We start from the raw sequence: 13,066 nt of genomic DNA, 5'->3' as shown, positions 1-13,066 counted from the left end.
TTTTTATTTTTTTTTTGCAACTGGTTTAGGGGAGCCGATTTAGGCCTCCTCCACACCTTGAACCGGTCAGACCCCCGATATAGCCACTATAGGAGCATATCGAGGGGGTCTAGAGAAGGTATGTATTGACTAATACGTGTCGATACTTTGAATCTTGGTCTTGACCACACATGGAGAACATCTCCGTACTTATATTTATTATTTATAGGAGATGTTCCCCATGCAGGTTGGGATGTGGCTGTGAGGTAAAATAGGTGTTAGACACATACAGACACATGTATATCATGTAACATTCAAGATAAACTTAAAAGTGCAGTTAAGAAATTAATTTTTTTTGGGTAATAGCATATAAGGGCAACTTTTGGGATTTAATATCAATAAAAATAATATTTTAAAAAAAAAATTTCAAATATAGGTTAACTTTTTAATTAGCATAGGGCAACTTTTGGGTTTAATATCAATAAAAATAATATTTTTAAAAATATTTCAAAAATATGTTAACTTTTTAAAAATAATATGGGCAAAACACCGTTGATCATCTTCTTCTTGCCATTTGTTCACCAGCACCGCTGTCAGTCGCCACCCACCACCACCCGCCACCGTCGTTCGCCGCTGCCTCCACTTCTATCTCCTCTCACCTCCAGCAATATTGTCAGAGTTAGAGGCAGAGATGGCGATGTTGGACAAAGAAATAACCACCTGTGCCGCCACCGCCACCTATGCCTTCGACCACCTCTGCCAATGTTGTCGGAGGTAAAGATGGAGATGGGCGGAGGCGGCACTAGTGAATAAACGACAAGTTATTATCCCTTTTCTTCTTTTTCTTCCTACTTACGTAAGCGCGTTAGTAAAATATTATTTGATAAAGACGCGATCAACACGACACGTGGATCAAAAGATAGGCCCCACGTGCATCCAACCGCCACGTGTTTCTAACTGTCACATCAAAATTGTGTTTCCGATGAATTCAGATCGCCACACTCCCTCTCTTCAGTCAGCTTAAGCTCGAATAATACAGTGTCTGAGGAAAAGACGGACATGGACGACGCCGATGAAGGGGAGACCCCTGCCGGCGTAGTTGTGGACGAGAAAGATCGGGAGAAGCTAGGGTTTATAGAGATCGAGAAAATGGGGGATCAGCACGAGGAGACTCTCTACGGTGTTCTTCATCGCCTACTCGCCGATATTTTCTTCCCCGGTTCCTCTGCTCCCGCTTCTCTGCTTGAGAGGACTAGAGCTTCGTTCCGTGATAATGGCCCTTTGCTCCGAGAAGCGTCTAGAAACTCCAGCAGGAACCTTCTCCTGTGGACTCGCCAAGGCAGCCCTCTTTGCGCTTTGCTCGTAATCCCCGTATGTATTGAGTGGCAATTCATTTGTTTTACTTTTCTCAATTTTGTTGCTCGTTCTAGTTTGCGGTATTGGGCTTCTTTCCTATTTTGTTACTATTTTATTTTGGAATTTAATTTTGTCTAGATCAAGTTTCGCTTTGAATTTTATGGAAGTTGCTTATTTAGTTGAGTAGTTGAATTCGATGAGTGATAGAATTTCATGACATGCAACTGAAAACTTTAGTTTGGAACTAACCCTAATATGCAAATTCATGGTTGGGGATTGGAGTTTTTTAGTTTGTGGGGATGTTTGTCATGGGTGTATTACTGCCACAAGCTGTTTGTTTTTCTTGAATGGGTTGCGTCGATTTAATTATAGCAACTGGGCGCGATAAAGTTCTAAATCGAAATCAAGATCTTTAATCTTGTTTCTTCTTTGTCTTGGTGGATTAAGATGCTCTGATCAGTCAGATTTCTTATCTCGTTGTTGATTCTAAACACTAATGCATGAAAAGACGAGCAAAAAGTTCATCAGTTATCACATGAGTTACATTATAAGTGCATCTTTCATGAAGATGAGGTGGACACTTGTCAAAATTTTATCAAGTATTGTTGACTACAGAAAACATGCTATTTTGATGATTATTGGGTCTGAATCCATTTTCCAGGAAGGCATCCAAAATACTTACCTGTTAATTGCAATGAAATGACTGTACTGAGGACATCCTGTCTCATCTGAAATTCCGGCCCCAACATCAATGCTACCCCTAGGGGTGCAAACTTAGTTTAGTAATAACAAAAGGGATACTAGATGGTCAGCCTCCCAATTGTTCATGTGGGGATGGAAATGATGCCTTCATGCTACCTTTCTATGTCTCATCTTATAACAATTAATCATGGATACCCCTTTATCTACAACCATACAATATAGAGAGGAAAAGCCACCATGAGGATTGTTTCCGTTCCATGGTTTTTCCTAGAGTGGCAGCGTATATCCTGTTTTCCATGTCTAGCCAACTCGCATGAGTTTGTGACACTCAATGCCCTAACAACTTATCAAAAAGGAAATAAAAAACAAAGAAAAGAGAACCACCATCCGAACACTAAAGCCATGCGGGATATGAAGATGTAGAGTTTCCCATCAATAGGTATGGTATTCATATGTTTTGGTAAAGGCCAATTGCTACATCTTGTATTTCTTACCTCCAAATGTTTGTTATTCAAAATGAAAATAGATCACCATTTCACAAGGTGAATATTTCCTTAAAAAAGACTGTTCTTGAAGAGACCATCTCTTTCTTATTAGGTAGGTCAGCAATTGAGAATGGAAGAAGGAGAAAAATAAATGGTACAACCATAAATTAGCCAATTGTTAATTTGCATCAGGAGGATATAGAAGACCTAAGTGCTTGGAAGAAAGTGAATCTCTTCTACAACACAAAGTAACTTCTTCTGGATTTTGACTTCCAGCTAGCAAATATCTTGCTCTGTCAAATGTTTATCTAGAGGTCTGATGCTACCCCAAAGTAAACTATGAGAGAAAATCGAGTAAACAAACTATCCTGGATTAAAATACAACCTCACAAGTTAAATAAAAAAGAAAAACATAGGGTAAGATAACTAGAATCCTGGACTCTCTAAGGACAATTCCATACTCTACCTAGTAACCCTATATATTAAAGCTTCTAATTTATCTACCACTGTACCATGCATGCATGCAAATTGTTAAGCATGGGTTAAGTTAAGATGGTTTGTCAAGTTCTCAACCTATGACCAACTCGAGATTAGGTTGGGTTGGGATTTTAGGACAACATCATTAGAATCAAGCCTAACCTAACCTAGAGTTTGGGTCTGGTCCAATCAAGTGTGGTTTTTCCCAACCCAAGTAGCATTCCCTATTCGAAAGGTTCACATATTTGAAGTTTATGTGTGCAAAAACTTTTAGGTGTTTTTTTCGCTGAAAAGGTTTTTCAAATAGTGAATTCTGTGATGAGCACTTGAAAATTTTAGCATACTGGTAAGTAATTTTCTTGTTACTTTCATTATGAATTACATTTATTTTTCTTAGCCATATATTACTTACTTTTGGACCTCATGATTTTCTCTGTCTATCCCTGAGTGATAAACTATTCCTTTTGCCTAATTGTTAGGTAAAAAACAAGATTTATATGCTGATATTCTCATGTTTTTTTTTTCTTCTTACATTTTTTTTTTCATTCACTAAAAGAAGGTGAAAGGTTAGCAAAAAGATTGACAACTGATTTACAGAGCGTTTATAGTGATGTTCCGTATAGGTTTTGGAGGAGGTTCCAGAGGGCCTTAGGTTGGGGGATGCAGATGGAAACAGGATTAGTAGAGGCAAAGGAGGCCAAAGAGGGGTGACAGCAGGAAGAGGGAGGAGATAGAGAGGAACTAAGGAAGATCAGTTGCTTGAGGTAGTTTGGTGGGAGTGGGGAGATTTGGGTATCTGTTTAGGTTGGTACTATGGGTGACTATGTAGGTTAGGAACTTTTCTATTTGTTACTTAGGATTCTTTTGCTAAGGCCTGTACAATGTCCACTTGCCAAGGCGTTACATATGTTATGATAATGATACCTGAATACCTGTACAACGATTTTGTATCGTGTTGGATACTTCAATTTTTAGTGTCAATTTTGTATCCAATACCATATCCAGCAATGTCTTTGCTGTGTTTGAGTCACATAGTACATATGCCAACTATGAAAGAAAGCCTTGATCAAGTTTGGGAAGCACCAAACGGAAAAACTTTATGGCCAAATTAGAGGTAGAATGGGAGGTGATTACAAATCAGGACGAAATAGCCAAAACCCTTGTGACCCACTTTAAGTCCATTTATAAAAGGCCTTTGAATGAAAGATTGTTTATGGAAGGGTTGGATTGGCCATGTTTGGGAGAAGAGAAAGTGAGGTGGTTGGAAAGAAGTTTTGAAGAAGCTGAAATCAAGAAGGCAGTGTTCCTGATGGATAGTTCTAAGGCACCTGGACCAGATGGATTTACTATGGCTTTTTTCCAAGATTGTTGGGAAGTACTAAAGGATGATTTGGTTGAGGTTTTTAAGGAATTTGCAGATAGTCACACAGTGAGCAGGGGTGTCAATGCCACTTTTCTGGCCCTAGTCCATAAGAAACCTGATGCTATTCATCCTAAGGATTTCAGACCAATTAGCTTGGTGATGAGCATCTGCAAAATCCTAGCTAAGGTTCTATCTCTGAGGCTTAAAGAAGTTACCCCCTCCTTAGTCAACCAAACCCAAGGGGCCTTTGTACAAGGAAGAGTGGAAGACAAATAATTACCAAATATTGATTGCCAATGAAAGTGTGGAGGATCGGAGGAGATCTGTTAGGAAAGGCTTTGCGTGTAAGTTGGATGTTGAAAAGGCTTACGACATGGTGGATTGGAAGTTCCTTAGTGAAGTCTTAAGAAATTGTGGTTTTGGTGAAAAGTGGTGTAATTGGATCCTAGGTTGTGTTAGTTCCTGCCACTATTCAATCCTGGTGAAGGATTTCTTCTCATCTAGCGGGGGCATCAAGCCGGGGGACCCTCTCTCACCTTTTCTTTTCACCTTAGTTGCTGATGTGCTTAGTCGTTTAATCTCTAAGGATGATAGAGAAGGTATAGTTAGAGGGTTGAGAGTTGGTAGAAATGAGACCCCATTTACCCATCTCTAGTTCGCGGATGACATATTAATCTTTTGTGAAGGGGCTGACATTGAGAGGGTGAGAAGTTTAAAGATGCTGATTAGGAATTTTGAAAGTATTTTCAACTTGAAAATCAATTTCGAAAAGAGTTGCATTGCAAGGGTTAATTTGGAGTCAAGAGAAGTGGAGGCTATTGCTGAGTGCTTAGATTGTTCTATCTCTACTTGGTCTTTGACCTATTTGGGGCTTCCTTTAGGAGCAAATCCTCGGGAGAGTAGGTTCTGGTGCCCAGTTGTAGAGAAGTTTAAGAAGAGATTGGCTTCATGGAAAAAGAACTACATCTCTCTGGGGGGAAGAATCACCTTAATAAGAGCTACACTTGCAAACCTTCCAACTTACTATCTCTCTATCTTTAGGATCCCAACTAGGGAAGCTAAGAAGCTGGAAAAATTAATGAGAGACTTTCTTTGGGAACCAGGGGAAAATAGGAAAGGCCATTTAATTAAGTGATAGGTGGTGTGTAGGAGTAAAGAGGAAGGGGGCTTGGTACTAGGGAACTTAATTCAGAAAAATACAGCCTTACTGGGGAAGTGGCTGTGGAGGTGGCCGTTAGAGAGAGTCAGGTTGTGGCATGAGGTGATCGGAAATATACATGGATGCTTAGGGAATAGATGGGATGTTGGTGTATCAAGGCGGGAAACTTCGGCAAACCCTTGGAAGGCAGTGCACTATATTCTTCCTCAGTCATATCAGGTATAATGTGTGTGATGGCAACTCCATCATCTTTTGGGAGGACATATGGGTTGTAGATGTTCCCCTGAAAACCCTTTTACCCTCCCTGTTCTTAGTCTCTTGATACAAAAAAGAGGTTGTTTCCAAATTTTTCTCTTTATTGGAAATCCCTTGGGCTCCTACTTGGGATTTTGGGTTCCGTAGAGGCTTAAGGGATGAAGAGATTGAGTGCTTAGTCAGTTTACTCTGCCTTCTTGAGCAAGTTTGTTTGAACCCCTTTGAACCTGACAAAAGAATTTGGATACCTAGATCAGAAGGATCTTTCTCTTGTGCTTTTTAAATCCCTTTGCTGTTCTAACCCTTGGCAGGATTTCCCTGTTAAGGAAGTTTGGTGCAGACCTGTTCCCCCTGAGATTTTGGCATTCTATTAGGAAGTGTACTATGGGAAAGTAAATACCTTGGATAATCTACAAAAGAGAAGACCTTTCCTCTGTATTTCCCCCAACTGGTGCATCCTTTGCAGATCTCAGAGTGAGGACTGTTATCATTTGTTAATTTCTTGTTCCTTTACTGGAGAGTTATGGGATTGGATTCTCTCTTTGTTTGGGAGCAGTTGGAACTTGCCAGCAGAGTTAAGAATGCTTTTTGATCCCTCTACTTTTGTTTGGCAACAGAAAAGGGGTAAAATCATGTGGAGGTGTGCAAGAGCTGCATTGATATGGACAATCTGGGAAGAAAGGAATGCTAGAACTTTTTTGGAAAAGGAAAGGAACCTTCAAGAGATAAAGGACTGCATCCTGGTTAGGGTGATTCATTGGTTGATATCTTTGTACTTGTTTCACCAATACTCCTTTAATGACATTTGGAGGAATTGGGCAGCTGGGAAGTTTTGTATTGGGCACAACTGTAACTTATTACTTTTGTTTTCTTCTTTAGTAGAGAGACCGCAGCTGGCGCCTCTCCAAAGGCTGCTTGTATGTGCTAATTTTTCCAAATTAATAAAAAGTTCATTTATTTATCAAAAAAAAAAGGTGTGGGAAGCACCAAAATAATCTAGGAATCCCCAGAAAGTTGGATCATAAGGTTGTCATGGGATGACAGAAAGATATATGTAACTTTTTTTTTTTTTTTTATTTCTGAATAGTTGGAAGATAGGATATGATCTATAATGTGTATTCTTATTCCCTTTCTATTCAAATGTTAAGACATTTGCCTAATGCTGCTGACCAAACTAGAAAGTCACTTTAGAAGGCATAGAAGGACACTGGATTTTAGAGCTTGTTAGGAAACTTGGAGAGGATGAATTAAGTATTCTAAAGAAAAAGTGGGCTGTGTAGAATCTTGATAAATCTCATTACCATATATTCCTGTCCTGTTGTCCCAATATTGGTTTTTGGCTCTCAATTCTTATGAGAAAATTAGCCATTTCTTCAATCTTCCTGTCACTAAAATTCCTTTTCAACCCTGGGTTCCATACAACTTCTGCATTATGAAACTCTTAGCAGTCGGCCACCAGAAGTCTTTTTTCTTGAGCTGCAATAAAGAGAGAAGGGTTAGGTCCATGAGGGGGGCAGTAGTTGTGCCAGGGATATAGTCAAAATCTAACGTAACTCCAATGTTGTATTTTATACCTTTGATGTATTTGTGTAAGAATTCTCTAATTCTTTTATAGAGTACAGCTGTAGGACTGCTTTAGTAACCTGGGTCCTATTCTAGATTCTTTGCCACTATAACCATTCTCTAAGCTGTTCTCTTTCTACATCTCTAAGACCATTTTCCAAGCAAAGAGGTGTTTGCAGTCTTTAAGTGTTGGATTATATGAACTCTCCACTTTTGGAGCACGCACTTAACACAATCAACCAAATGAAACTTGAAATCCTCCTTCCATCCTTTCCAAGAAAGTCCCTTATCAACATTTTAAGTTTTTCTGACTTATCAAAAGAAAAACATTTTCAGTTTTTCTTCAACACTTAGGGAAATGAGAAGAAAAACATAGGTAAGCTAGGGAGAACATTCTGAATAAGAGTTAAGTTTACCTCCCTTGAATGGATATCATGTTTTCCATGAAGCCATCCTTTTCTGGAACTATTCAATAACAGAGTCCTAAATTCTTTTGGAGATACACCTTGTTCTAGTTAAACCAATGTATCTTGTTGGTAGTATACTGTTATGTTTCTGCCCACAGTATTTGCCAGTTACTCCAAATCGGAAGCCTCATCCACAACCATTAGTTCACTTCTATATATCAGCTGGCTTAGTGTCACTAAAGAAGAGAGTTATCATCAGAAAATTGCAAAAGGAGATGTTGGAGCATTTTCACCCATATCAAAACCTCCCAATAGGCCTCCCTAGTTAATTATCATCCACATACAGTAAAAGGAAAACTGCAAGGGAAGGGGGAGAGAAGTGGGAGGAAGGTGAGGGGAAGGAAGAAGGGATACTTGATGAAGAGTAGAGGGGGGCATTGGAAAGGAGAAAGGGAAGCGGGGTGGAGGTAGAGTCAGTGAAGCTAGTGTCTTGGAATGTTAGGGGCCTGAAAAAAGAAAGAAGAGTGATAGTTAGGAATGTTCTGAAAAAACATAATCCAGATGTATTGATGTTGCAAGAGATGAAGTTGGAGACTTTTGACATGAGAATGAAGAATGATATTTGGGGTTCTAACAATGGGGAATGGGTGGAGGTGAATGCTGTAGGTCTTTTGGGTGGCTTAGTGACCATCTGGGATCCAAGAGTTCTCAGGAAGATAGGAGAGAAGAGAGGTGTGCATTCAATTTCAATTTGATTTCAAATGGAGGGAGATTGGAGGTGGGGACTTACAAATGTGTATGGACTGAATGAAGAAGGGACAGGGGGGAATTTTGGGAGGAACTAGAGGAGGCAAGGCAGGAGGGGGTGGTGATTTTAACATGGTAAGATGGTTGGGGGAAGTGAAAGAGGGAAGGGATGGAAGGGAAAGTATGGGGGTGAGAATATTTGGAAACTTCATTAGGAGGCAAGGGCTGATCAATCCTCCTTTGAGTGGGTGTAGATTCACCTGGACAAATGGGCAATGCCCATCAATATTAAGGAGGATGGACAAGTTTCTGTTTATAGGAGATTGAGAGGATCATATTGGAGAAGTAATACAGGAAGCTTTGTTGTTTTTGTGTCAGATCACAAGCCAATTGTGATTAGAAAATTTGTGGTGACTGCCAGCCCAAAACCTTTCAAGTTCGAAAATATGTGGCTGGATCATCCAAATTTTATGGAACGGGTGGAAGAGAAGTGGGGTGGATTGCAAGTAGAAGGTGCGATAGGGTTCAGATTGGTTAGGAAATTGCAGATGTTGAGGGAAGAGACTAAGGTTTGGAATAAAAGTGTTTTCAGAAATGTGGGAAACAGGAAGAAGGAGATCCTCAAAAAGCTGATTCACTTGGACAGGATGGGGGAGGATTGAGGAAGGAGATGTTACAAGGGAGGAGAAGTTGGAATCTGAGTTAAAGAGGTTAATTCTTAGAGAAGAGAGCTGGAGGCAAAAGTCAAGAGTGACCTAGCTGAAAGCAGGTGACAAAAACACTGCCTTCTTTCATGCCTATGCTAGGGCAAGAAGAAGAAGGAACTTTATTTCAAGAATCCAAGTGGGAGAGGAAATGATGGAAACTTGGAATGAAATACAAGAAAAGGTGGTGGGGTTTTAGAAAAATTTATACACTTCAGTATGGAGCTGGATGTCTCTTGGGGAGATGACTCCCAGGAAGCTGACTGAAGTTCTAGTAAATTGGATTGAGAGGGAATTTGAGGTGGGGGGAATTGTGGAACTTTGAAAGATATAAATGGGGATAAGGCCCTGTGTCCAAATGGATTGAAATTTTCCTTCATTAAGGCCTGCTGGAATCTGCTGGAAGAAGAATTCAATATGATGCTTGAAGAGTTTCAAAGGGACAAAGTGTTGGAGAGGATGGCTAATGCTACATTTGTTTCCTTGATACCAAAGGATGGTGCTGTAGAGTTGAAGGACTTCAGGCCAATAAGCCTAATTATCAGTCTGTATAAGTTGTTATCTAAGGTGTTATTTGAGAATACTTAGGGAAGTGCTGCATGAGATGGTGGGTGAGTCCTAGATGGCTTTAGTGGAAGGCAGACAGATCCTGGATGGAGTTTTAGTGGCAAGTGAATGCATAGATTCTTGACTGAGGAGTGGAAGGCCGGGTTTGGTTTGTAAGATTGATATTGAGAAAGCATATGACCATGTGGAATGGGGTTTTTAGAAGAGATTCAATGATTAATGGGCTTTGGAGGGAAATTAGGAAGCTGGATGTTTGCACACATGTCCACAGTTTCATTCTCAATCCTTATAAATGGTGTGTCCTTGGAGTTCTTCCAAGCATCAAGGGGTCTTAGGCAAGGGAACCCAATTTCTCCTATGCTCTTTGTGCTGGTCATGGAGATGTTGAATTTGTTGTTGGAAACAGTAGTCAGTTGGGTTTGATTGAAGGTTTCAAGGTGGGCAGAGATGGGCCATGTATCTCTCATCTGAAGTATGCAGATGATACCTTAATTTTTCTGGATGCATCAGTTGATCAGGTTCTGAATTTGAGAGCAATTCTAGCAAATTTTTTTGAGCTGCTAACAGGGTTGAGGGTAAATATGTACAAGAATATACTTTATGCAGATAAATTCTGGAGAGGATTGAAAAGAGGTTGGATGGGTGGAAAGCAAAATACCTTTCCTTGGGGGCCAGGGGGGGGGAATAATTCTAATTAAGAATGTTCTCTCAAGCTTACCAACTTATTATATGTCACTATTAAAGATACCACCAGAAGTATCTGAAAGAGTGGAGAAGATTGGGTTTTACTTGGTAAAATGGGAAAAGGTGTGTAGACCAAAGGAGAGGGGTGGGTTGGGTAATTGGGTTTTAGAAGGGTGAGGGTGTTGAAGGGTCTTGACCGGAAAGTGGCTATGGATATTTAGTTTAGGGAGGGAGGAAAATTCACTATGGAGAGGAGTGGTGGTTAGGTTTGGGTGGGAGATAGGGGACGTGAGATCATCTTATAGGGTGAGTGTTTGGAAAGGGATTGTGAAATTCAATCAGGAATTCAGAAGTTTAACAAGTTTCTCAGTAGGGTAGGGAGCAAGAATTAGGTTCTGGGAGGATGATTGGTGTGTGGTAGGCAAGCTAAGTGAGCTATGTCCAAGGCTGTATAGGTTGGCTGAGACTTTAGTGGGGTAGGCAAGCTGAGTGAGCTATGTCCAAGGCTGTATAGGTTGGTTGAGACTGAAGTTACTAGTAGTAGTGGTTATGGAAGAATGGCAGAATGGTTGGTTTGGTGTCCGAAGTTCAGAAGACCTTTGTTGGATAGGGAGGTTGATGAATGCATTGCTTTGCTGGAAAATCTAGAGAAGGTGAAAATTTCATATCAGTCAAGTGGTGTCTAGAAGTAAAGAGAAGAAAAGAGAAGGTGAAACAACAAAGTAGAAGTTAGAATATTTGCTGGAAAAGTGTCAGTGGCGGTTCACTCACTGACTTGTATATTAGGCTGTTAAAATAAATGAGAAAATTACAATAGTACCCTTGGTTACAACTTAACAAAGAAAGATAATAGTAACAGTTTAATAAGAGCCTAACGGCAGCCCTAACAATACTTCTCCTTAAGTTGGGCTGTATGTATCAATCATTCCCAACATGGTACAGATATCAATATGTCGGGCACTAGTAACACCTTTCATGAAGATACCACCCAATTGATCAGAAGAATTAACATATGGGATGCAGACTTCACTATCTTCAATCTTCTCACGAATGAAATGCTTATCCACTTCAATGTGTTTTGTTCTCTCATGCATCATAGGATTTTGGGCAAAATTAATTGCTGCCTTATTATCGCAATATAATGACATTGGGTGTTGAACTTTAATTCGCAGTTCCATTAGCATATTCTTTAACCATAACATTTCAGCTACACCATGTTCCATGGCTCTATTCTCAGCCTCCGCATTGGATCTAGCAACTACGGCTTGTTTTTTTTTTTTACTTCTCCAAGTTACCAAATTACCTCCAACAAAGGCATAGTAACTTGTGGTAGAGCTTCTATCATGAACTAAACCTGCACAATCAACATCTATAAAAGTCTCTACCCTTAAATGACCATGCTTGGAGAAGAGAATACCTCTACTAGGGAACTTCTTTAGGTACCTAAGAAAACTCTCTACTGCAACAAGATGAGTGGTTTTGGGGGCATGCATATACTGGTTTAGCACCCCCATTGCATATGCAATATCAGGTTTGGACATAGACGAGTATAACAATCTCCTAACAAGTCTTTGAAACTGTCTTACATCAGAGAGGGGCTCGCTACCTTCTTCCCCAAGTTTATGATGAACATCTATTGGAGTATTAGCTGGTTTGGCTCCAAGCTTATCAGTGCCATGAGGAAGATCTAGGATGTACTTCCTCTAAGAAATGAAGATCCCATTGTCTAACCCTGCAACTTCAGTTCCAAGAAAATGCTTTAGGGGGCCTAGATATTTCACTTTAAACTCGACACCTAAAACTTCCTTTAGCTTTTGTATCTCTGCCTCCCAGTTCCCTGTAATAACAATATCATCCACATATACAATAAGTATAGAAACTAAATCACCTTCTCTTCAAAAAGAGGGTATGATCACTTTGGCATGTTGTTTTAAGCCATAAACAACCTCTTGAGATGTCAAACTTTTCCTTTTGTTTCTTTTGATGAAAAACTTGGAGGCTAAACCATATACACCTCCTCCTCTAGATCACCATTCAGGAAGGCGTTCTTAATATCTAACTGATATAACTTCTAGTAAAAAATTGGAGCAAGGGAGAGAAGAACATGGATGGAGTTCATTTTAGCAATTGGAACAAATGTCTCCATGTAATAAACTCTATATGTCTGGGAGAAACCCCTAGTCACCAACCTTTCTTTATATCTTTCCATTGAACCATTGGTACAATGCTTGATTGTAAATACCCACTTGCATCCCACAGGTCTCTTACCCTAGGAAGATTAACCAAATCCCATGTGCAATTCCTACTAATAGCATCAATTTCCTCTAACATAGCATTCTTCCACTCAGGACTATTCAGGGCCTCAGCAACAAATTTGGGAATAGAAACACTAGAAATAGAAAAAAAAAAGAGAACGATAGGAGGGAGACAAGTTGGTACAAGTAGTGTAGTGATTGATAGGATGTTTAGTAGTGCATGAACGGGTACCTTTACGAACAACAATAGGAAGGTTTAGATTACAACTAGGGTCATTTAAGGGAACATTACTTGGTTCAATAGGATATACACTACTCTTCAAGTTTACCTCATGAGGTTCTACTGATTCAAGAAATGTAAAT

The 13,066-nt window shown here is 39.8% G+C and overlaps 1 protein-coding gene across 1 annotated transcript in view; it reads left to right on the top strand.

The window, feature by feature from the left end:
- Positions 1 to 562: 562 nt before the first annotated feature.
- Positions 563 to 13,066, top strand: part of LOC104607256 (voltage-dependent L-type calcium channel subunit) — a 38,330-nt gene continuing 25,826 nt past the window's right edge. The window contains exon 1 of the mRNA XM_010272854.3: positions 563 to 1,350. Within this exon, the coding sequence (XP_010271156.1) occupies positions 1,039 to 1,350 (312 nt within the window). The 5' untranslated portion in view covers positions 563 to 1,038. The remainder of the gene's footprint in view (positions 1,351 to 13,066) is intronic.

The sequence above is a fragment of the Nelumbo nucifera genome, chromosome 4, assembly GCF_055504915.1.
Source record: "Nelumbo nucifera cultivar China Antique chromosome 4, China Antique-T2T, whole genome shotgun sequence".
Classification (NCBI taxonomy): domain Eukaryota; kingdom Viridiplantae; phylum Streptophyta; class Magnoliopsida; order Proteales; family Nelumbonaceae; genus Nelumbo; species Nelumbo nucifera.
The sequence above is the reverse complement of the archived record's forward strand: the minus strand, read 5'-3'. Positions and strand labels throughout refer to the sequence as shown.